The sequence below is a fragment of the Polypterus senegalus genome, chromosome 12 (genome assembly GCF_016835505.1).
Source record: "Polypterus senegalus isolate Bchr_013 chromosome 12, ASM1683550v1, whole genome shotgun sequence".
Lineage (NCBI taxonomy): Eukaryota > Metazoa > Chordata > Cladistia > Polypteriformes > Polypteridae > Polypterus > Polypterus senegalus.
This window is the reverse complement of record NC_053165.1, coordinates 109,333,572-109,359,909: the sequence shown is the minus strand read 5'-3', so window position 1 is coordinate 109,359,909 and position 26,338 is coordinate 109,333,572. Positions and strand designations below refer to the sequence as shown.

The following is a 26,338-nucleotide window of genomic DNA, read 5'->3' as shown; positions in this document are numbered from 1 at the left end:
AAATCTGTCCAAAACTGGTCAAGTCTGTAAAAAACTGCATAAAATGCCAACTAGCACAATTACATTTTGACTAGCTGAGGTATGATTAACAGTATCTTTAATGTGCTTTAATTATATATTATACGGGTATATGCACTGTTTATATCTCAAATGCAAGAAATCTGTATATATACAGATCCAGCTGTATATAATTAACAGCTCCATATAATTAACTGGGTAAAGTCATAATTTTCGGTAATCAAAATGTAATTGCAGATATAGAATTTAAATTGACTAGTTAAAATTTAACTATTTTGAATTATAATTTTGGCTAGCCATACATTATTAAGTACATTGTAGATCTTTCACATGGTGACTAGTCCAAAATTGTGCGGCTAACTAAACCATCAGGTCTGAATAGTAAAAACTATATTTCAGACAACTAATTTGTAATTTTAAACTTTAAATAATGTAATTATATTAACTAATATAAGTTAAACAAAAGCTTTAAATGTTAACACAGCTTGGTATACACATGACCCTTCTATGCTCAAAGGGAGGGAAAAAATTTAAAAAGCAAGCATCCACAGAAAAGTGCAATGTTAATCAATGAATGAAATTAATCATATTCCTTCAATAAAAAAGTTATGTCTATAGGAGTGTGTCTCTCAGAAATGGATGCATAGATGAAAACAAAAAGGATAACAAGCAAAGTTTCTGGAACATAAAGCAAAGGGAGAGCCAATGGCTGCCGTGAGACATTAAAAAAGTAGCTTGTGAAGAAAATTCAGTTACATGGAGTAAAACTAAGAAAGACACAGCAAGTAATCCAATACAGCTGTACAAATCTTAACCCCTGATCTGCATGTTTTACACTACCACCTATCCAAGTGATTAATCCCATTAAGGAAGATTACATAAAAATCTTAACAGTAAGAACAGTTAAAGACATTTTCACAGAAACTTCAACTGACGTTTTTTATCATTAAAACTTCAGTATCTGACTGGACTATTTTTACGGCAAAAAAATCTAATCCAACAGGAACATCTTGCAGTCTGATCAGGTCATCATTACCACTTTTGAACCCTGCAGTATATATTTGGGAAATGCAAGTAATATGGTGAGACTATCATTATCGCTACAAATTCTGGGAACACATTTTTTACAACATATAAAACCATCAGAAACAAGGAAATACATAGATACACTCAACATTCATATCACACAACATACATTCTTATGTTACATATAAAAACGCAAAGATGGTTTACCATGGAGAAATAAATCTTTCAAGAACAGTGGAATCTTCAAAGCAGCTCCAGTGGTGAAAGGCCCACCAAAGCAAGCTCACCAACTTGACAGCTGTGTAGTGCACCTTTTTAACATACATGCTGATTTTAATACTACAGTTTCAATGCCCAATGGATAACCATACTTTATTCAATATACAAACCCATCTTACATATTGTAGCTTGCAGCTTGTACCTGACAGTAAACACTACTCCATATCTGCCAGAGCTGCAAATGTCATTGTAAATCATGCGCTAAACATTCTCTTATAATTCTTAACTACTGACATAACTTAAGTAGTATTCTATTTGTAACTGATGAACAAAAATTCATGAGATCCAATGTTTATGTATAATCTGGGAACCTGTGCTGTTTTAAACTAGCATATTGTAATGATACTTTCTATGAGACAATACTCAATTTAGAAAGTGCTATTCAAGTTTTGAAAATTAAGCTAAAAACATGCATGTATAGTCACATAAAAATTTCAATGCGAGTTATATCCATGGCACACTATTTTGAATGTGCCAGTACTACTTCAATATTGAAGTCTGCCTTTGAGATATACAGAATTGTGTGCATAATTTATAAATGTTTACGCAAAAGAAAAAACATCTAAAATTAAGTTTAACATACGCTTAAGAATCTGTGGTGGGTTGGCGCCCTGCCCAAGGTTTGTTTCCTGCCTTGTGCCCTGTGTTGGCTGGGTGTGGTTCAGCAGACCCCCGTGTACCTGTAGCTAGGATGTAGCGGGTTGGATAATGGATGGCTGGATGAGCTTAAAATGCGTTTTCAATGTGTATACATATAAACAGGGAGTACTACTTCTGAATTTCAGTCCTGTATGAAGAGTATCTTTAAAAGTAATAGTATTGTTAGTTTAAAAAAAAAAAGTCCAAACTATGTTTTAACTGATGCTTTGTGGAAAAAGCTTCAGCTCAGTAGGTGAGTTTCAAAGATAAATGAATGGATACAATCTTTCCACCTTTAAAACTTCATGTATAGTTAGCCTTTTTAACATTTTTCTTTACCAGTAAAAGCAGTTAGGAAAATAAGATGTTTCTATTTACATAATACACAAGAACTTCAAAGAAAATCATTTAGTCTATCAAGCCCTATTGTTTAACTGATAGCTAAGCAGTCCCAATATCTCAACCAGATTTTTCTTAAAAGAAAACAAAGTCACAGAAAGTGCTTTATCCAGCCAAGTATTTTCAAACATCTTCTTAGAAAATTCACTGTGGTGCCAGAAAGATGTGTAACCCCTGCCTAACCTTGCAACCAGTAGCCACTACTTACAGGTGCCTCTAAATCATAAACAGCCCTAACCACACCATCTCCCCTTAAACTTTGCTTTAACAGAGCTTGCATTCATTGTCCAAGGCTCCAAGGAAGTTTTCACATCATGTAATGACTTTTGTGTTCCACCAACTTAAAGACTACTGCAAGAGTATTCACATTAAAAGACAATTTCTATATTGCAATTTCACCATCTACAATAAAGTCTGCTTAAACTACATACTCAATAAGGTCCATTTTCAGTATCTGCTGGTCAGTTACATCATACCATTGCTCATAATGTGAGCTGTAAATAATTCTTACATTTACATATTACAAAAAAAAACTGTAAAAAAATTTAAGTTAATCAGCTGAAAAGAAAATAATATTCCAAACTTTGACTATGCAAGACATAGCATCCCAAATATTTTCATATAATATTCTGAAGGTAACAGAGGATTTGTTTTAATGATGAATAAGGAAGAATGTAAAAGACACAGATAAGCAGATAGAAAGGAAAATCACTTGCAAATTGAAAACTACTAAAGCAACAGGAGAACTAACATAATAAGAAAAATAAACAGAACATCCCCAACAGTAAAGCTTTAGTTACTGACATTAAGTTTGGTTGAAAAAGTGTAGCATTATACAGTACCTGGATTTACACTCATTACGTCAGCCCTGCATATTGTACCTCAGTAAATTCTGACAATAATGATACTTAAAATCAGAAATTCTAAATCTGTCAAAAACTCAACAGAACTGTGCTCCAAATGTAGGCATGCCTAATATGTTTCCTCTGTGTAATGTTTAAAGTGAAAAATAGAATTGTAAGCAAGCTTCAAGATAAATATTTTACTTTTAAGATGACAATTTTAAACTTCAGACTAATGAAACAAAGGATTGCACACACAAAACAGGATACATCATTTAACCATTAAGCAAGACCTCAGAAGACCAATTGAGAGATATTTTAAATTTAGCATATGCCTGCTAACAGTCAAGCAAGTCTATAAATGTCCAGTTGCATGCTGTATCAAGTGGAGGTAGAGCTCAAATTCCTCAATAAAAACCTTTTCACAAATATTGCATGAAAGCTGTATAGCTTTTTCACTTGAATCTTGTGAACTGCCATCCTCCTCTGCTGGTGCTTGGATGTGCTGAGAGCCATCATTCATTGATTCAACCTGTTCTGGCTCAGTCTGACTCTGCAGTGTACCATGGTGAGAATGTGTGTGCGAAGGTGAGGATGGGCCATCCGGAATCTTTTCAAGACACATCAAAGGCCTCTGTCGTTTGTGGCCTGCTAAGTGCTGCTTTAATCTTCCCTCTTTGAAATATATTTTGGAACAAATAGGGCAAGAAAAATGCCTCCTACGATACTTCCATTTGTTACTCACTCCAGTTTCACTCCCAGGGTTGATTTGGCATTGGGAAGGACAGGATGTAGAATGTACTTTAAGTTCAACATCATCTTGAAAATACAGTCCACATTCTGAGCATGTCAAGTTATGGGAGGGATTGTCCATATCCTTGAACTTAACATCCAAGTCATCTTTCTTATGAGTGTTTAAGGAACTTGACAATGTGTTACTTCTTCTTGACTTATTGCGCACTATGCGCCGTTTAGGGAAATTTTTATGACGCATGTTAAACGAGGTTGATTTGGAAAAATGTTTTCCAAGTTCGGTGTTTTCAGAAGAGATGTCCACTGTGTCAGGATTTTGATTCAGGGACGGCTGTACATTCACATGGGACCGTTGGTGAGCCTGAAGCCATGTAAGTCGAAAATAACCTTTTCCACAGTAAGAGCATGAAAATCTTTTTTTGTTAATAGCAGGAAAGTTACTCAAGTCAGATGAAACATCAGTACTATCTATAATTTGACTTTGAGGTAATGCATCTTGAGGCAAATTTTCTACCACAGAAACAGATCTAGGTTTAATTTTATTTAAAGGAGAAATCCCTGCATAGTCAGCCGATACTTTTAAGATAGCATGAGTCTTTTTGTGGGTATAAAGTGCTCCTGGTGATTGGTATCCTTTTCCACACTCACATGTATAAGGTTTGTCAAGAGCAGCAAATGCCTCTGCATGTCGCTGCTGATGTGCCTGAAAAGCAGCCATGCGGGAAAAACTTTCTCCACATTCTTGGCAAACAAGGGCCTTGGATTCATCACTTGCAGGGCTCAAGTTTGAAGCAGATTCAACTAGCCCTCCTCTAACCTTTAATCGTTTCCTAAATTTAAGAGTCTTTGCCAAGAAGCCACTTCGGTTAGTCTGAAAGGTTTCATTATTTCTTTTATAACGTTTATGCATGGAAATTTCTCCACCATCATTGGACACACTGTTATTGTGTCCAGGACTTTGCTCATCTATCTTCACTCCAGACTCCCGATTTTCACCTTGTTGCTCATTATCCACATAAATGGGCTTCCCATCCCGTAAGCTTTCTGGTACCCCACTCTGCTCACCACAACGCTTACAATGAGAAAACCACCTAGACTTTTGCATAAACTGCTTTCCACAAACTATGCACCAGTAGGATGCTGAACGGCCAAGATTAGACGCTGGCTTGGATAACACAGGGTTGCTACGGGAGTACTGCGTTTGACCATGGCTAGAAATGTGGCGCTCTAGTTTCCCTTCTTCTCGGTAACTCTTACAGCAAAGTGTACAACGAAAACGTTTCTTGGAGCGTAGCTTTTCATGATTCTGCAGTCGCTGTAGAGAAGTAAACACTCTTTTGCATTTAAGACACACATGTCCTTGCTGACTGGTTTCCATTTCTCTTCGACAAGTGCTCTCAGGATCTTTGTGAGACAGCCATAAATTTTGTTTATTGTAACCACCAAGTCTTGTGTGTGATTTACTTTCATGACAAGCTAAATGGAGTATTAGCTGTTTTCTGCTTTTGCAGGTAAAGCTGCAAGAAGGGCAGGAAATGCACTTGGCCAAAAGTTGTTTCTTGTGAGCCCTTAATTGGTAAAGGGAATCAAAAACTTTAATGCAACATGAGCAGCGGTACCTGGGTGGTTCTGGTATATCATGTGATTGCTGGATGCTAAGCAATTCATTTTCACATGTAAATTTCACACCATTCTCAGAGCCAGTGATCAGTTGTGACTGGGCACTTTTGCAAAGACGATCTGGAGAAGTTTCATCATGCAGAGACTTCAGCCAGGGCTTATCAAATGCTGCCTCACTTTTTGCATGACACTTCATATGGTTCTGGAATGCTGCAGAACGAGAAAAAGATTTCTTGCATTCAGGGCACTCAAAAGAACCCAAAGGGCTACGCTCTTTAGAGAAGGTCTTCTTTTCCTTTAAGTGGGATTTCTGGTGCGTTTCAAACCATGAAAAACTAGAATAACCTTTTCCACACTCACATATGTATCGTTTCTCTTTTGACTCTGATGGCTGATTAACAAACGTTTCTGTACTGTTGATATCAGAAAGTTGATTCTGGAGAAAAGGAGGCAGTCTGACTCTGGGCAAGCGGACATGGCATTTTAATGGTTTTTCGTTAGGCAATTGGACCTCCTTATGTTCTTCCCTGGATTTCTGACGCTCAGCACATGAACTATACCTTTTGTGATTTAACAAAGAACCAAGACAGGAGTACTGTTTTCCACATATACATTTGAAAGGCTTATTAATTGCCGTCTGAGATTTATCATGCCGCTGCTGATGGGTCTGGAGTGCAGCTATGCGAGAAAAACGCTCACCACATTCTGCACACTCAAGTGGCTTATTCTCAGTTGTTTTCTCATGATCTGATACAGTAATTACAGTCCTATCAATATGCTGTCTTTGATGATTTTTAAGCCATGTCATGGTTAAATAACCTTTTCCACATTCTGGACATGTGTAGGGCTTTCCTTTGGAAGTAAATGAGCTTAGACTAGGCACCTCTTTCTCAGGTAGGTCTTGAAGAGAGTGGACTTTCAAATGAGATTCATAGGCTTCCCTCAGCGTAAATGTCTCTCCACAATCCAAGCACTGGAAGGGACCATCCCCTACAAACAAAAGGGGGAAAACACGGACGTGAGGCAATTCCAATGGTTATCCACAAAAAGTAAGTTAAAAAGTAAAATACATAAACAGAAAATGTGGAGATTTGCCTGCTCCATTTGTCCAGTGCCAATGACTTAGTTATACTGCTCAGTTATATTTCAGGTATAATTTAGTCAGAAGAAACACCAAGGAGTTTTTCCAGTTTTATTTTTGTTTTCATGAACAACATAAATAAATGTATTTTTACAGAACACTAATAAACAAATGTAACTGAAACACAAAAACATGCAAATAAAAAAGACAAATATAAAACATAACTGAACTTAAAACATGTCACCTGTAATCTCAGAAATTTTGAGAACTCTACACAGTATTAATGGAAAATTCCAAAACATTGTAAGATTGTTTTATTTACAAAAGTGAATATGGAGCTTGGGTTAATCCAAACATTATAAACATTTTTTTTTTCATTTTAAAGTTTAAAAAGCAAAATGTTAGGGAGTGATGAAATTTGCATACATAACATCACACTCTCTATGCATATGCACCAGCATTCAATCTTGTGCAACAAAGCCTGTCTTACACCTTCAAAAAGTATGTACTATGTCCCACACAGTCATGGATGCAAGAGAGTTAAAGTTCATATTTTTGTAGTACATTTAATAAAATGGAAAGACACATGAAACTATGAACAAGAAGGAAAAATCAAAAGATATAATCAATTATTTCTGGGAATTAAGCAACAGAGATTAAAGAAAATGTTGCTGACACAAAACAACACTTATGAAATCTATCACCATGGGAAAAGACAAAGAACTGAAAAATAAAAAGATAAACTGGAGAAAAAGTACAACCATTTTGTTCAAATGGGAAATGGTAAGGAAGTTAAAAACCACAAAAACATGTTAATTTACTCAAAGTGAATTCACGTAATGAGGGAATAGTGTCTGTCAAGGGCACTGGCAATTAGTGCTACTGAAAGAATTTTTCAGTGATGTTCAGCAAATAGCAGTGTAACAGGGCTCAACTGAAGTCAGTCTGTTACAAAAAACGTTTATTCAAACAACTGAAAAAATGAAACAGAACAGGTTCTTCTTGAGCTCACCTACCTAACAGTTATTTTTCCATTCACCATGGTGGAAGAAAACGCAGATTTATGATCACTATTTGGTGTTTTCTAGCCACATACAATAAAGGTTTCTGTTAAACCAGCACTAAAAAAATAAATATCCAAAGACAGTTTAAAAAATTGGGGAAAACATTCTAAATACATCAGGTTACTCCAAAATATATTTCATACAACAGGGCAGTAAACCATGGATATCAAAGTTAGCAGTGGCACGGATCACCATATAGTCAGTCTCAGTTTCACTTAAACTTATCCAGTAAACCCAATCTTGTCTAGGACAAAGAAGGGATTGGAGAACAGTTTACTCGAACAGTCAAAAAAAGGAAAAAAAAAAATACACATTTGTGAAAGCAAAAATGAATGACTTTGAAATTTAACTATTTACAGTTGTCTATGAATCTTTTATTGTTATGGTCCTGACAGATGCCATTAATGAAACCCAAAAAAAAAAACAAAAATCCTGATTTGAACCCCACCCCTCCGTTCAGGCTTCCGCCCCTTTTCCTCCCTTTACCATCAATCACACCCCAGATGTCAGATCTCAATTGACCCAACAGTCACTTCCCCACAACCCTAACTTCAATCTGGCCGGCACACTACAATATAAATATCTAAAATGGTAGACTTATTTCTCATCATTTATAGTGTTCTTTTTTAAAAAAATAATTTAATTCAACATGTAACATAAGTCTAAAAGTAGTTATGACACTACCAGTTCCAGCTTAGGATGGGTTGCAAAGACTATGCTTAATTTAAAATATTGCCATAATCACAGAGAATTTACAATACCCTCCAATGACACTTCTTTTCCATCAAGTCTCATGAAAAATCTTGATATATTATCTGTGCCAAAGATACACTATAAGGATAATCAAAAGAAAGCTATTATTACTAAGAAAATTCTAGGAAATCCACAGTTTGTATCTGTGTACATGCAGATTAGGTTACCTGATGACAAATTCTCCTGTTATGTGTAAGCATGGAGTGTATACGCATTTGTCCTGGAATAGAGGAATTCCCTGTACAAGTTTACTACTCACCTGACACCTAGTGCTGCTCAGAGCAGCACTGAGTGAAGTTTTAACGTTCACCTGTGCCTGCTTGGTTTCCCTTCGACATCCACAAAAACATGCAAGTTAGTTAAACTGCTAACTCCAAATTGATCCCAATAAGAATATAAATAAGTGCTTGAACAGGACTTGCAGAAGGACTCCCTTTCTTCAGTTCTGTTTTAATAACCTGTCGCCCCTCACTACACTGAATGGGATTAAGCAGGTTTGAGAATGTAATTTTTAAATTAACATATACACTGGGTTTGCAGCAATCAGACGGGGAAAAATAGCTGCAAATGCTAATAGACATAAATTAACACGGTTCTTCTAAAAGATCTCAAAGAAGTTGAAAAGGAAGATTTTATAAGGTAGAGGAAATAAAAAAAAAAAAAAAACTTACAAATGACACTAATTAGAATAGACAAAAAGTTTAATTAAGAAGAACATAAGCAAGCTCTGAAAATGCTGGTAACCCAAATTGAATCGGACTCAGGGATAAAAAAAAAAATAAAAATTATTCAAAAGAAATATTTAAACATTCTATTTTCTAATGTGAAATGAGCACATTGAGGAACATATTTTATGACACTGTCCGTCCAGCACCATGATTAAAAATCTCATTCAAGGAAGGACAAAATTGGTCTGAAAATGGCAATAGCTTATGTAGAGGTGGATCTTACTCAAGGATAGTAAAAATAATTTGTTGGTTAATTTGCACTAAACGTTTTCCAATGGCAAAGTGCTTTACCACTTGATATAAGAAACAACTCAGACTTAAACTTCTCACCAGAACTGCAAATACCTAAACCTGGCAGAATCTTTGAATTTATACTCTTTTTTTATTAAACCTTGAAATGCAATCATTGGCAAAAAAGTAAACTGGCAGGTTGTTTACATTGTTAATGTGAAATATGTGAAGGGACTAAAACTTCATAACTAATATTAAGGTACTTATTGAGATCAGGCTTATTAACTATGACTCACAGTTAGAAAAACAGTCACATGTTAATTTCTAGACAGTAACAAAGTTTACTACAAGGGAGAGATGCAAATATATTACTTCTCAAAGACAAAAGGAAGACATAGCAGTGAAATTTGTAATAAGGGACCTTTCTCACTACTGTCTCTTGCACCTAGTCAGGAGAGTAAAACGTTTATATTTATTTATTTTTTAAATAGGAGATATAACATAACATGTTAATGAACTGAAACTGGAGATATTTAACATATGCAGTAGTCCAAGGCAAATTCCTCTGCTTTGTAAAAAAAACATTCTCAGCTGTATAGAAAGGCAGCTATAGCAAAAATAGGTTTAAGCAACTTTTGACAGCTTGCTCGTTTTATGCTACAAATTGTCGCTTATGTCCAACACAACTTAAGTGCTCCTGGCATGTGCTACCAAATGGAAATATTTTCTAAAAAGGCTGTGCTTAGGGGTGCACAATTACATAAATACAGGTTATTGAAGCGAACACCATACATATGGATAGTATCAAATTTGATATAAGGATTAATAATTGATGATTACTGCCTTTGATGTTATTGTAATTAATTTTGATTAACAACACTACAAAGATATAAATATTTTGTGTTGTCAAATTCATATACTATATCCAGTACAGTAGAGCCTCCTTTTAGCAGGGAACTGCTTGAAATTGTTGCTGGATTAGTTGATAAATTAAAAAATTAGTGTACAGAATTTTTTTTAACAATAAAGACACAGTACATTTGATGAACAGTTATTACTGTTTTTCCAATTTAGTAAATACAGTAAATTACTGATATTAAAATTATGAAAAAAACTTTTTCAAAACAAACATTACATCAGGACCATTCCGCAGTCAAAATGTAAAATGTTGGAACATGATATTTATAGACAAGATAAAGTAGAGCTCTCCTGTATTAAGAAAACAAAAGTTCCAAGTGTACATAAAATCAAGGCAGATCATGAAATCGTTAAGTGACAGTAATGCAAGATTAAGAATTTAATGCACACACAACCTGATAACTCTGTTATACAGATACTTTGTGTAAAAGCGGTAAATGTAACAAAATAGCAAAGTATTTTGATGGTGACACGCTGACATTCTACTACCTTTGTCATTTACATATTGGTGACACACTGACATTCTACTACCTTTGTCATTTACATATATTTTGCTACAATACAAATACAGCACTATCAAATTAAAATAAGAACATAACTGTCTAAATACTATATGTCACTATATGCTTATACATTATAATATATGCAATACTGCAACATTATAACCACCATGGTATTTAGTATTTGCTTGTAAACAGCGATTAGCCTATTGTCAAAGCACCAGAGACTAGTTCAGTCACTTGTTCATGGTGTTCGTGACGTTTGCCCCAATTTCTGTGATCTTGCAAACCTGCTGCTCCAACTGCAACTGTCAGCACTTGAATATTTGCATTTCCATTCTTGATGACAGTATGCTGTTTGCAAGTATCTGCTTTTAAGCCTAGACTTCTCATCAATATTATGAACAATTATGTTCAGATATGCTCCCATTGTTCTACTCAACCACAAATTTGTTGTGTCACTTGTTTCAGTCCGAAATCTAGAATAAAGTAGAGCCAATTAATTTTTGGAAAAACTGAGGGAGTAGTTTGCATTTTTTTTAAATCCTTCATTGTGCAAACTTCTAATCTGAGCCTTGATTTTTGACAAATAAAGCATTATGACTATGATTACCAAATTTTGCTTTCAATGGACAACTGGACATAACCATTATCTATTTATGCTATAACGCATGTCTATCAGTCTCCCAGACATAAAGTTACTGGGACTTGGTGCTGCTTGCTTAACTTTCATTCACACACTAGACTATGTGCTTGAATTTTACATGGCTGTATAAATGTTTAAGTGCATTGGTGCTATAGTTTGCATTTTTGATCAACATCATCACCGTTGAAAACAAAATAATGGCAAATAACAGTTGGTTCTATTCATTTTGATTAAACAAATGCAATAATAATTATCCATCTCATTTCTTTCTGGAGGCTGCTGCAAACGCAGGAGATACAAATTCACACTTTTTAAAATATGCTGATAGAGATCACACTACTAAAAATGCAATCAGCATGGTTACCCTATAATTAGTCGTATGATAAGTACTCGTATTCGTCCTTGTGCAAACACCTAGGAAATGTCTATGATTTATTTTAACACTGGTGTTGCTGTTTGAACACTTTGCAACTAGGAAACAATCTCTGATGGGACAGAAGTATGAAATTGAATGCAGTAATCACCATTTTTCACAATTAATATATCGCTACACCTATAACTGCAATTGCTATAAATTTAGAATTAATTGTCCATTCCTAACCGTACTAAAGACTTTGATATTGCCATCTCCTTTAAGGTGAGGAGATTAAAAATTTTCAGTTCAGCATTGAGGACTGCTTCTGGTAGCTTTTCAGATCTAGATGGCTCATATTTTCACTTATATATGGAGAATCTAATATTCTTTAATGGAGACCAATATTCACAACCTTCTAAAATTTTAGCATCTACTAAAACTTAAACACAAGCTACCAAAACTAAAGTGAACTTATAATATTGAAAATGAAATAAGTCACATCAAGACTACAATGGTGTCTGCTTAAGGTCTAAAGCAACTATTGTAGTCAGACGCGCATGAGAGAGACACACAAATACACACATTGCGTGTGGGAGACAGACACACACACAGGCACACGAGAGAGACACACACGCGAGAGAGAGAGAGGGAGAGAGAGAGAGACGGCTGGATGTAAAAGGCCGAGAAGGCAGTTAAAGAATGCACCAGGCTAGTTTTTAAAGAGACAGACCCGAGCATTGTTTTAACCTCATTGTATATAATGAAGACTTTTTTCTATTGGATTTTAACCTCCACTTCACTTCTGTTTACAACGATCGGTTCATAGCATGCATTGTGGCAATGTTACTTTTCTTGGTGGTTTATTAAATTACGGATTTTTCAAATGTGCATTTTTTACCTGTGCTTAAAACTCATTAAAAAAAAAAGTGTTTTTAGCGAGCGGTTCATAGCGCTATAGCACGAACTCTTGTAATGTTAGTTTTCTCTGTTGTTCAAGGTTTTCTCATTATTTAATGTTTTTACATTTAGTTTACTATTACGCTGTGCATTCTACGGTATTATTATTTATATCTGTGCTTAAAAATCTTTAAAAAAATATATTTACATACAGTTTGTATGTCTGGAATGGATTAATTGTATTTACATACAATCCTATGGGGGAAAATTACTTCGGTTCACGACCAAATCGGTTTACGACCAGAGTTTTGGAATGAATTATGATCGTGAACCGAGGTTCCACTGTATATAGCAAGTGAGGTGTGGGGGTTAGGTGAAAGGTTGTATTAATCCCCTAACTAAGCTGTGGTTCAGAAGGTGTTGGTCATAAAAGCTTTTTTTTATTATTTGGATGTTGTTCTTTTAAGCCTGCATATGCAGGGTTCAAGTCAAAGTGTCTGTTAATGGCGATGTCATTAGAGAGCTATGATTTAGCAAGCTCTCTGGCATTCTTAGTATTTTACTTTCACAGTGTCCCGATTAAACATGTGTCCAGTGGAACTTGTGTGTGTGTATATCAAAGACCATGGGTCCTTTCTTCTGACGGTATTCTGACATACAATTGTACAAAACTGTGTGCAAGCATTCCAACCTGTATACAAATAAGAGACTGTAGGAGAGTAGAATGTCACAGGTGTAACAAAAGTTACAAAATAATTAAAATATACAAAGGAAAATAAGAAATAAAAAAAGATTTCAGAAAATAGGTTAAACGTAAAGAGATTAAATGTTCCAAAAATTAAATGAAAACCAACTGATAAATCAGGCAATCACAAATACAAACAAAAGCCAATGAGAAACATGCAATGATGAAAATTAGCAATTAAAAAAGAACACAATAACTTACTGTATTATTCTAATCAAGTCAGAATAAAGTTGCTGAAATTGAAAGGAAAGCAAAGCACTGAATAAAAACATTAACAAGAATATAGGGCGTCTGCCACTGAAAACGTGACTTCACTATAAAGATTGTGCTGCTGCGCATTCCAAAGTAAAACCGATATTTCAAAACAAAAACAATTTATATATTTAAATTATTTCAAAAACAAAAATAAATCCCAGCAGATAAACAATTGCTAGTGGTGGGAAGCTAGGTTGTCATATAACCACTAGTTTACAAAAAACAAACATTACCTAAAACAAAAATACTACTTTAGCAAAATCTGGAACACCGGAGATAACTTGATGAGAAGAAATAAACCCACTACTGCTTTATCACAGAACCGTTTGACACTGCTAAAAAGGAAACCTACAAGCATCTCCAGCAAGTGCATTTCTACCCCAAATATCCCAAGAGAATCGTTTAATCACATTGGGCAAAAACAAAAGAGAAATTGTCTGAGCAAGTATATATATGGAATCCACATCCAACTGCAACATGCTATTAAGCAGGTTAAATAAACAATACGGTAATAGATCATTTAATCTAGCAGTAAATAAAGTACCCATTTTTGCTAATGATGAAAAAATACACTTAAGTATAATATGATTCTTTGAACTGTAAAACAAGCTATAAAAAAGTAAAAATCAACAGATTACATTTTTTTTGCCCTATACAAAAGTTATTCAGTGATATACCAAAACTTCATTAATTTACCAGTAACACCTTTTTATGAGCAGTTTGAAATGTAATAAGGACTGCAGTTTCCACAAGAGATAGACACACTGGGCACATCACGTACTTCATCCCCACCTAAGTAGCAAACCCACAACTGCATGCTACATGCAAAGGAATAGAACAGCAATCAGTACAATACACTAAAAGGAATTATGCTTTAAAAATGTTTGTGTCAAAAATGATTTTGTTAATAAATTATTAATTTCCATTCTAGTTAAACCTTTAATTAAATAATATTCAATTAAGTATTTTTTTAATATTTATTTATATCCACTTATGGGAAAGATAACTTAGTACAACAGCTGTACTAAAGTTTGTGTTTTTGGTTGTAAGTTTTTTGGTGTTTAGTATAATGTGCAATTTTTATTTATTTATTTGTTTATTTTAAACAGAAAGGACTAAAATGTCACATCACATGATTTTTGCATCAAGTCAAATGCATAACTTGCTGAAAATTCATTAGGCTGCTATAAAATTTAAGATCCCAACAGTTCTCTTCTGTTGCCAAGAAACATTAATAAATAACAGTTGTTTAACAAAAGAAGGGGTATAGATGTTGAATGAAAAAGTTGCAGAAAGTGTCCTGGGCTTATAATTACCACTCGGTAGTAAACGAGTAATACAAATGCAAAACTAAAACTTTAAGCTTAGAAAAACGTTTTAATAAAAGCAAAATAAGTTGCTATATTACTATAAAAAGATAATGGCAAACATATAAAGACGTCATTTATTATACTTTCAACTACCCCAAGTACTGTATCTTTTAGTGAATTCCGACAGTAATAAAGTCCCCCTTAAATTTTTCTATATTTAATTTCAAAGCAGTTCTGCCAATTTCCAAAACATTATTGTGCATATATTCCACAGTTTAAAATTACATATTAAACAGTTCAGACGTGATTAAAGTACACATTGCAGGCATTCACTTATAGGTATTTGCATACATTTTGGCCACACCAAATAGAAATGACAACAATTTTTTTTTTTTTTAAATCATGGTCCTCCCATTTCAGGGCACAATAATGTTTGGGACAATTGGCATCATACAGTTAGATCCATAAATATTTGGACAGAGACAACTTTTTTCTAATTTTGGTTCTGTACATAATGAATTTTAAATGAAACAACTCAGATGCAGTTGAAGTGCAGACTTTCAGCATTAATTCAGTGGGTTGAACAAAACGATTGCATAAAAATGTGAGGCAACTAAAGTATTTTTAACACAATCCCTTTATTTCAGGAGCTCAAAAGTAATTGGACAAATTAAATAACTGGAAATAAAAAGTTCATTTTTAATACTTGGTTCAAAACCCTTTGCTGGCAATGACAGCCTTAAGTCTTGAACTCCTGGACATCACCAGTTTTTAATGCTCTGCCAGGCCTTTACTGCAGCGGCTTTCAGTTGCTGTTTATTTGTGGGCCTTTCTGTCCGAAGTTTAGTCTTCAACAAGTGAAATGCATGCTCAAGTGGGTTAAGATCAGGTGGCTGACGTGGCCATTCAAGAATTCTCCACTTCTTTGATTTAATAAACTCCTGGGTTGCTTTGGCTGTATGTTTTGGGTCATTGCCCATCTGTATCATGAAACGCCGCCCAATTAATCTGACTGCATTTAGCTGGATCTGAGCAGACAGTATGTTTCTGAACACCTCAGAATTCATTCGGCTGCTTCTGTCCTGTGTCACATCATCAATAAACACTAGTGTCCCAGTGCTACTGGCAGCCATGCACGCACAAGCCATCACACTGCCTCCACCGTGTTTTACAGATGATGTGGTATGCTTTGGATAATGAGCAGTTCCACGCCTTCTCCATACTTTTTTCTTGCCATCATTCTGGTAGAGGTTGATCTTGGTTTCATCTGTCCAAATAATGTTTTTCCAGAACTGTGCTGGCTTTTTTAGATGTTCTTTAGCAAAGTCCAATCTAGCCTTTCTATTTTTGAGGCTTATGGGTGGCTTGTACCTTGCAGTGCACCCTCTGTATTTACTTTCAGGCAGTCTTCTCTTTATGGTAGTCTTGGATATCGATACGTCTACCCCTACGTCTAACTGTTGTTCACTTGGTTGGCTGTTGTGAAGCCATACATAGAAATGATTCTGCAATCATCCACCACTGTTGTCTTCCATGGACGTCCAGGTCTTTTTGCGTTGCCGAGTTTGGCAGTGCTTGCTTTCTTTCTCAGGATGTACCAAACTGTAGATTTTGCCACTCATAATATTGTAGCAATTTCTCGGGTGGGTTTTTTCTGTTTTCGCAGCTTAAGGATGGATTCTTTCACCTGCATGGAGAGCTCCTTTGACCGCATGTTGTCCGTTCGCAGCAAAATCTTCCACATGCAAGCACCACACCTCAAATCAACTCCAGGCCTTTTATCTGCTTAATTGATAATGACATAACGATGGACTTGCCCACACCTGCCCAAGAAAAAGCCTTTTGAGTCAATTGTCCAATTACTTTTGAGGCCCTGAAATGAAGGGATTGTGTTAAAAAAATGCTTTAGTTCCCTCACATTTTTATGCAATCGTTTTGTTCAACCCACTGAATTAAAGCTGAAAGTCTGCACTTCAGCTGCATCTGAGTTGTTTCATTTAAAATTCATTGTGGTAATGTACAGAACCAAAATTAGAAAAAAGTTGTCTCTGTCCAGATATTTATGGACATAACTGTAAGTGCTTACGATTCCTCGGGTGAGTTTCATTGCTTTACCAATGCAGGCATAAGATGCCTAGGATTGCTTCTATCAAAAAGACTACCTTAGGAGTCTGTAGTTGTCATTGTTCAACATGAGGAAAACAGCTGTACCAAAATCAAAGAAGATATTATGAGGCTGAAAAACAAAGATAAACCTTTACAAACATCTATAAAACCCTAGGATTACCTAAATCAACTGTCTGGAATATCACTAAGAAGAAAGAATGTACTGGTGAGCTTAGTAATCACAATTGGACTGGTAGGCCAAGGAACACCATCACAGTTGGTGACAGAGTAATGATCCTCACTAAGGTTAGAGAAAAAAAATAAAATCCCCCAACACCTGTCCGACAGATCAAAAACAGTCTTCAGGTGGCAAGTGCATATGTGTCAAACTGCTATCTGCTTAAGACTTCATAAACAGAAATACAGAGGCCACAATGCAAGATGCAAACCACTAGTTATATACAAAAACAGGATGGCCAGATTGCAGACTGCAAAAAAGTACTTCAAAGAGACTGTAGAATCCTGGAAAAATGTCTTTTGAACATATGAGATAATGTGGAGACGAAAAGGTACTTCCCAAGATATAAAGCATACCACCTCATCTGTTTAACATGGTAGTTGGGGTTGTTTTGGCTTGGGTATATATGGTTACCACAGGTTCTGGCACACAAAACAGTATCTGTTCAAATTAAGTAGAGCAACTGAAGACAAGCCTGGCATTTGGCTTATGCCTCTCATACTGGACTATAACAAAGTACTATTACATTAAAGGTCTTTGAAATAATGAGAGTCCGGGAAAGGATAAAGTGATTTACTAACCTTTAGAGTTCAATATTGAAGGCATGATCATGTTTACATTTATATACTCACATTACTGTAGAACATAAGCCAAAAGGTTAGCTGAAACACTGATCAAAAAAAAGATGCTAACGTGTTACTTAGTCTATTTTAAGAAGAACAAAAAATTTCTAGAAGAGACAGGATATTCATATATCACGTTATCTAACTTTACATTAATAGAGTTAGAATATGTGAAGATACAAATTCAGAATTGCGTTATGCAAGTATGTAAAACATACCTTATTCGTATTAAAATATCAGCTTGAATAATCCATTCATCTATCAATTTCAGGGCTGCACAAGAGTGACTGGACTATAACCTGAACAACCTGGGGCTGTGAGACAGAATCAGCAAGTACCCTGCAACCCTGGTCAATTTAGATGACATTTTACTAAGTTAGTGAAAAATTAAAAGAACTTAACAGAAGTTCAGGTTGTTAACTGCTATTACAATACTAGGTTTTAAATTTCACACAGACAAGTTTGGGTTTTTTTTTTTAAAATAACCTTTTTACAAATATTGTTATTTTTTAACAATTAAAATTTTGACAATTACCAAAACTTGAACATTCAGTATATTATTTTATGCTACGACCTTGCACCAGCACAGAGTACTACAGTAAAACCTTGATTATCTGTCACTTGATTAACCATCAGTCTCCATTTCCTGTCAGGAAAAAAAACTCTCATGCCAGTGCCTGCCTATTACCGTACTGCTACTGCTACACAATACGCTGCAAGCTATGCACATTGGGAAAACTCTCCCTTTTTGCTAGCATGTAGTGTTTTTCCCCAGTACCACATTATACCGCATTTTGAAATCAAAGTGTCAGTTACATACTTTCAGCTTTAATAGCATTTTGTAGCTTTTCTCTTTTGTTATAATTAAACTACTATACAGTGTTATAGCCGATAAACCGATACATATAGCGATGAAATTGTCCCAAAAAAAATGAAGCGCCAAAATTGTTTCAAGTATTGCTTCAATTTATGGAGTGGAAAGAACAACAGTGAACGATATAAAGCAGGATGCCAACAAAATTGAAAGACATATTGAAAATGGAAACCACTGACAGTAAAGTTATTCTGTATTAATATTAACGTTCTCCTACATTGTAATTTTCTTTTTTAAATTTTGTCATATTATGTTTTGTTAATATATTGTGACATGCAGTCAGCTTGTGATGTGTTGTGCAGGAGCAGAAAGGACGTAATGCTGAGTAAGTAATAGGACTGGGTGAAGGGCTTCTATTCTGTGAGGGGAGGTCACATTTGTTAGAAGATGACTGACAGGAGAAGTTAGGAAAAAAAGGAAGGCAGGGTGGAAGGATGTTTTGAGTAGAGAGTCAGGAGACAATAAGCAAGAGTGTTTGCAATACAGAAAAATACAGAAAATGAGCGGAAGGAGGTAATTATTGGTAGGGAAAGCTTTCTTTTATTGTTTTGAAGGTGCACTCTGTAACACAGATAACGGCGGATTGAAGACTCCAGGTAAATAAGAGAAAACTCTAGTACTTCTGAGTTGTGTTTGCTCATTACGCTGATCATTACAATATTAGATAAATTAGTTTTGTTAATACTATATTTTGTTAATTTAGCTATTTGCTAAATTAATCTATTGTATATCATTTTTAAAGTAGCTGTTATGTTATCCGTCTTTTCTTTTATCCATCACGGCCTCGGTCCCAACCCCTGATTTAAAATCAAGGTTTAACTGTACTTGGGTGGAATCTAAATATTCTGTATCCATATTCTACTGTGAAAAATCATGGAAGAAATATGGCATCAAAGGAAAAAAGAACTCAGATAGGGCAGTGTATTGCTGAAAAAAATCACCACAGTAGTTGTGAAATTTGTGAAGTCACAGCTTCATATGAAACTGACTGCAAAACACCTCAACTCAATGACAGAATGAGGCAATCCCACTTGAAGAAACATGTTCATCAACTCAGCTCCTAAATTCAATTCAATAAAAGCAGTAATATACGATATTATAGCATACAGACATACAGTTAGTTAATTTTGTAGTGGGTATAGTCTTTACATAAATAACTTATAAAGTCACAGCATGAAGTTCCTTCCAAAAAACTACCATTAAGAGTAGCAACACAACGAAACTGTCCAGAAACAAAAATAAAGTTTCAAATTTAGAGACACTAGCAAACTAGAATGCTTGATTGAAATTGTGTACTTCAAAAGAATATCTTAAAAAAAACGAATATGTAAAAAAAAACTTCCCTCACAGGGGTGTCCCACCCATCCTCCACTATATAATACAATATTAATATGAGAGAGAAATAATTTAAAGTAAAAGGCTACAGTATGTATGTTGTTGTGAGTAAGTAATACCACTGCAGTGAAAAGTGTGACTGTAAGGAGTGAGCTTTTGGAGTAATGCTGTATTGGGAGAGAAATAAATACATACATAAATACTGTTGGATAGGTTGATGTTAAAAAAGGAGGAGTGTGGCAGTTGCCTCTTATATCAGCCAATATGTTCAGTTTTGTTTTTTTCGCCGTTAACTGAATATTTGCTTGTTAACCATCACAGACAATAATATAGAACAATTTGTCAAAATGCATATCCCCATTTTAGACATGGTTTTACATGTGGAGGTATAAATTACTGCAATCATTTCAAAAGAGCTTTTTTCTTTTTGTACTATTCTCCTTCTCTTGCTTTAATTCTTCTGTCATGCATAAACCATAAATCTAACAAAATAGGTGAACATCAACACGCAAAGAAGAAAAACCATTGCTGGCATTAGGCCATGTATTATATTTCATTAATTATAGGATCCATCCTCATTTCCTGTATGAGGACTTCATGAATTTTCACCAGAGATTAAAATGGTAAACTGGCTGACAAATGAAATACATTTCACATTTGCTTGTATTACTTGTAAAACATAGAAAGCAGCAGAATGTGAAATACAACTTAAATAGGTCTAGACGTTGCTTCTTGAAAGGTTAAAACGAATTAAAGCTTTTAGGATAGGCTTATTATTTTACCCTCCGTGCCTGTCTACCTATGATGAATGAATACACAATGATAAAAAAAGAAATTGGGACTATACCAAACATGTTGAAGGCTACATAAACAATGATGTAGCTCTAACCTTCTTGCCTTTTATCATGGATGAAATATTTTTTTTTCCTTTTACTGAAATTTGCTTATGCAGTCTTCACTAACTCCATCAATAGTATACCTTCATAATTTTAAAGTACCACATTCAGAAATATGTGTATCAACCAATTGCATTCCATGATTTATGGTGAATTCTGATCTTTCAGTATCAGAGAGCAAGGAATCAGATTATATGTTCACATAGTACGACATAGAAATAAAAATTTCCCAGTATGAAATTTCACCCAAGTCCTTCCAAATGATACAATTCAGAAAAAACAGTAAATAAAAAGTAAACAACCAGGAAAAAAGACAGGAAATTGCATTTTTGTTGTTTTGTATTTGCAGTGATATGATACACACTGTTTAGTTTTCCTTTTATTTTCTGAGAATGTGTTAATACTTGATTGTTTTAGCGCAAAAAAATATAACGAACTTAATGTTTGGGCTATTAAAACACCAAAAAAAGGCTATTACACTGCAAAGAGCAGCATTGGAATATCCATACTGAATTTATCCTGATATCTATTACTTCAAATGCTTTACATTAGATAAAAACAATAATTATAGTAAAGTAAAAACGACAGTCTTTTCTGTGTCCCCATAACAACAGGCACTATTTAAAAAACTATATATGACTCCAAAACAATTAAGAATAAGTAGGCTCCATTCATGATAATATTATTTTCCTTTTATTTTCTAAAACGAAGCGTGTTACTGGGCAGGTAACGTAATTTACTATAACTTTATCAAAGCTGATTATCGCTAAATCCAATCAGGATCGCGGCGTTACTGAGCTCATCACAGCACAATCGGGCGATAGTCCATCGTTTGATCCACTTGACCCTGGCACAGCGTCCCTCTGTAATTACCGATTTAACTACCCTGTGGGTTTTTAGTAATATAGGGGTAAAAGCCTAGGGAAGAAACGGGATGCGGGAATCAAACATCAAGTCTGTCTGATCAGGTATCTTGCCCAGGTACATCCGTCTAAACACTGTTGGTACGACGAAAAAGGAAATACAACTCGTGAACTAGGCATTGTATATAATGAGAAGATACCACCGATTGGACGCTTTAACTATGAAAGAGGAGGGTCGTTATTTGCAGTCACCAACGTGCGAGATCGCCATAGGACGATCACAGTATGCATTTGAAAAAACAAACACTGTACCAAGTCTGCGACTAGATGAAAGAAAAAAGCAGAGTAAATACATATTATTCAAATGGTATTTTTATATAAGTCGTGAAGTCATACGCAACCCCTACCGGCTATGAGAAGGCAGAGCAATTAACAATATTTATACCATATTTATCGAACTCTAAAATCGGGCCACAAGCTGCTAACATAACATACCACTGTTGTTCTCGTCATTACTGGCGCCCTCTTGCTTGCAAAGGGTCCCGTCTTCACTGCTCTCTCCAACCTCGCACACTTTAACCTCCATGTACTCCTCCTCGACCTTGATTTCCGTACCAACTCCGGGATTTGGTTCTTTGGACACACTACGAGGAACGGTGGATTCGCGGTTGGCACCCGAATCAACTCCTTCGCTGCGGCCATGTTCAATTTGCTCCACTTTAATTTCAACTCCATCTGCAGTAATAATCTGCACGTCGGGAACACTTTCCAACAATGACGGTGGCTGAGCTATGCAGTCCAGCTCGATGCTGCAGTCATTAACGGCAGGCGATCCCGCAGACGCGTCCACATCGGCCATGACAGCCTTTCTCTGTGCAAGCCGCGCCACAGTATACTGCGATGTGACATCAAAAGTCGCTGCGCATGCTCAATTGGCACTACACCATGTGGCGGAAAACGCCTTTCCCCAAAAGATGTTTTGTTAATCAGGGCGGTTATGGCTAAAAGAGGAATCGACTTTTCACTAAACATGTTTTTAATAACATCTCGATACATTACTCGCATTTCAAAGTAAACGTTTATAGGTTATTCAATAAGTAATACTCACATATTCAAAAGAAAGTATCTTTCAACAAGATTCGTTTTTTTCTGTTTTTATTGGAATCGTATTGCGCTTGCCCTAATTTTTAAGCAAGGAATATTGTGAACATTTTAATGTAGGGGCATGTTTTTCTGTTCCATTCAATGTTCAAATTCCATTTTAAATGTTGTAAACTTGTCCGTAATTGGAAATACATTTTACGTAACACGCAAATATGAAGTTTATGTTTTGTGCTGAAACAAAACACGTAATGTGGCGGCGTCACCAGTCCACCGCGAAAACGTTTCCTTCTGGAGTAACTATACGAAGCAGTTTATAACTTTACACACTAGTGTATGTTAATATGTGTATTACACTCCAAATTGTTATCATTAGCATTTCTAGGAAATTATAAAATTTTTATTTGCATCAACGTCTCAATATTTAATACGCACCAAGCGGGATTGGGGGATGGTACTACTTCCGCAAAACCAAATGAACAGAACATTCAAATATCAACCGGAATTTATCACGTCACTCGCAATTTATACAAATTATACACACAATTTAAAAATATTTTTTGTTTTGGAGTTTACACATATAATACAAATACCGAACAGAAACAACTACTAAAGATATGTGCGTCAAGGAAGAGAATATGCAGTCGCTATCGGTAATGTGTACTTGAGCGAGAAAAACAGACCTCGCCATATTTTACTTGGGTTCACAAAAGGGAAATAATGCGAAGTCAAGCAAAATGGCACCTTTTATTGGCTGACTAAAAGAATTACAATATGCAAACTTTCGAGGCAACTCAAGCCCGGAAATTCAGGGTTATGAAACTATGCTTCGTGTTTTTTTTTATCATAGTCACAATAAACGTTAAAATCATGATGCATTCATTTTGTGATTATTTTATTTACTGGCATTGTCCGTTGTTTTTCAGCTCTGAGATTATCCTAATATATTACAATAGAGTGCCTTCCAAAGGCGCAAACAGTCCCCTTCTTCTTCTGGGTTTTTACGGCGGATGGCAGGCCAATGTAAATGTTGCATTACCGCCACCTACTGGGCTGGAGTGTGAAGCAAAGACTCAGGAGGCATAACCACCCGGGGTTTTTGGAAATGAGAAAAAACTTAAAATAATGTAATATCAAAAAAGTCCGACACTTTTTAAGAATTTAAATAGGCATTTTGAGACACTATATTGCCAACACTGCCCTAGTGCATTTTCTATGGTAATAATCTCCTGTCCCGTAAATTTCAGTTTTTTTAAAAATAGGTTATTCTTTGCTTCGTGTATTCAGTATACTCCTGCAGTATATATTTTACTGTTTCAGGATAAATACATATTCTGCATATCTATGTGTCATACCTTTACTCTAAACAGTAAGTAATTCAACCCTATGTGCCCAAGACGTAATCGTGTGATTATGACTTCCTTTCCTCTATTACGAATTCCTACTTTGGTCTTTCCCACCACCTTCTGATTTTAATATAAATACCTTCTTTTTATTTTTATGCCATCTCTGATGCCTAATTGATTTAATTGATGTTTTTATTAAGGATCTTGTTTCCCTTTAAAGAGTGGTACTGTTACATTTATATTCTTAACACTAAGTGACTGCTTAGTCGAGTGATCAGCTACCTCTTTCCCCTGAATACCTACATGAGCAGGAGCTCATTGAAAATAAACACCAATGCCCAGAATCTTCAAATGTTACTATATCTCAATTACTATATCTGGTCTTCATTTGAAATTTACTGATTTAATACTTGATAAAGCAGCTAAAGAACCTGAACAAATCAATATTGCTTTGGGTGCAAACAGCCTTTTCTACTTCCGGATTAATATTGTTTTAAAGCCTGAATCTGACAAGTGTTAATTTGCAAGATTATCTAAGAAAGAAATAGCTAACTTACAAAAAAATGTGATTTTTAGGCTTTCATTTTTTTACTCAGAATTTTCCAACACTGTAAGCAAAAAGCGATGGCGCGACGGAAGAATAGGATTTCATTTTGAAAGTTCAGCGCGCTAACGGACAGCGGCTCGTTCACAAGCTGCACCATTTTGAAGACGGACGTACTTTCGCGCATGCGTTGTTTACATCGGGTAACGACAGTATCACCGGTAAAACACCCGCAGAATGAGCTGACATTCCAAATGAGCTAGCGGCTGGGAAGTCTATAAAACCAGAAGCTAAAGTCGCATGAAATAAACCGTGAATTTAAACGATTGCGGCGACAGCAACCTGTCCTTCATATTGGGTCGGCGCCAGTGGATGCATTTTTTAAATTTACCATATATGTATTGTTTACTACAGGAACAGTCTAAAGCCGCAGTCACAAACAGCATAAAGCAGATTAAATATGCCATCCACACAAGCCGATATTTCCCCCAGATGTGTTAGAGCCGGTAACTGAAACTCAATAATGAAATGAGTTTTAAAGAAGCACACTGTGATTGTGGATATACTGTATTAACACAGTACCAGCTTGTGGAAATTTCAATCTGTAAAATAACACTACATTTAAAATTAAACATGTTTGTATTTATTATTTGTTTACCTAAATCTTATGTTAGGAGTAGTTAAGAACGATGCAATTCAGTCTCATAATATTAATGCAATTATTTTTGCATATTCATCACTTATTCAGCAGAAAAATTAAAAAGTAATTTTGTGAGAAAAAAATCTAAACTCCAATAGTAATGAACACCTCTTTGTCCTGCCTTGCTAAAATGCTTAACCCTATTCCCAACCATTCCTCCCAAGGTGACAGTCCCTTATATTATAATGGCACAGGCAAGCAGCATCAGCCAAGGGTGAGCAACCACCACTATAATCACAATGAGCAGATTCAGAGTCAACTGCAGTGTGCTTATAAAAATGGTAAGCTTGCAATTTTTGAAAACAGAATAACATCTAGTACAGTAGAGGCAAGTAGTCTTTTAAAGATAGCAAGCCACCTAGAGAGCCATGCAAGAGCAAAAGAATCTATTCTTGCAGTCAGCGACGAAACTGAGGATAAAAAAAAAAAAAAGTAGTACACACTTTGGGATGCTGGCAGAAGGAATTTAAAGGTAACTGAGACACAGAGGAGTGGATATTAAAATCCCTTACTCAAGAATTAAGACTTTCAGGAGCACTATGACATTGGGACTAATACATTTCTTGCAAAATTGATTCTGTCTAGTCTTGGTGGAGTTGTTTGTTATTTTCATGGCTTCAAAAAATCTGAATTATTAGAGTATAAAAAATTAA

The 26,338-nt window shown here is 35.3% G+C and overlaps 1 protein-coding gene across 1 annotated transcript in view; it reads right to left on the bottom strand.

Annotated features, from left to right (window-relative positions):
• LOC120541525 (zinc finger protein 850-like) overlaps positions 1 to 22,913 on the bottom strand; it is a 61,726-nt gene extending 38,813 nt beyond the window's left edge. The window contains exon 1 of the mRNA XM_039773247.1: positions 22,490 to 22,913. Within this exon, the coding sequence (XP_039629181.1) occupies positions 22,490 to 22,853 (364 nt within the window). The 5' untranslated portion in view covers positions 22,854 to 22,913. The remainder of the gene's footprint in view (positions 1 to 22,489) is intronic.
• Between the last annotated feature and the right edge of the window lie 3,425 nt (positions 22,914 to 26,338).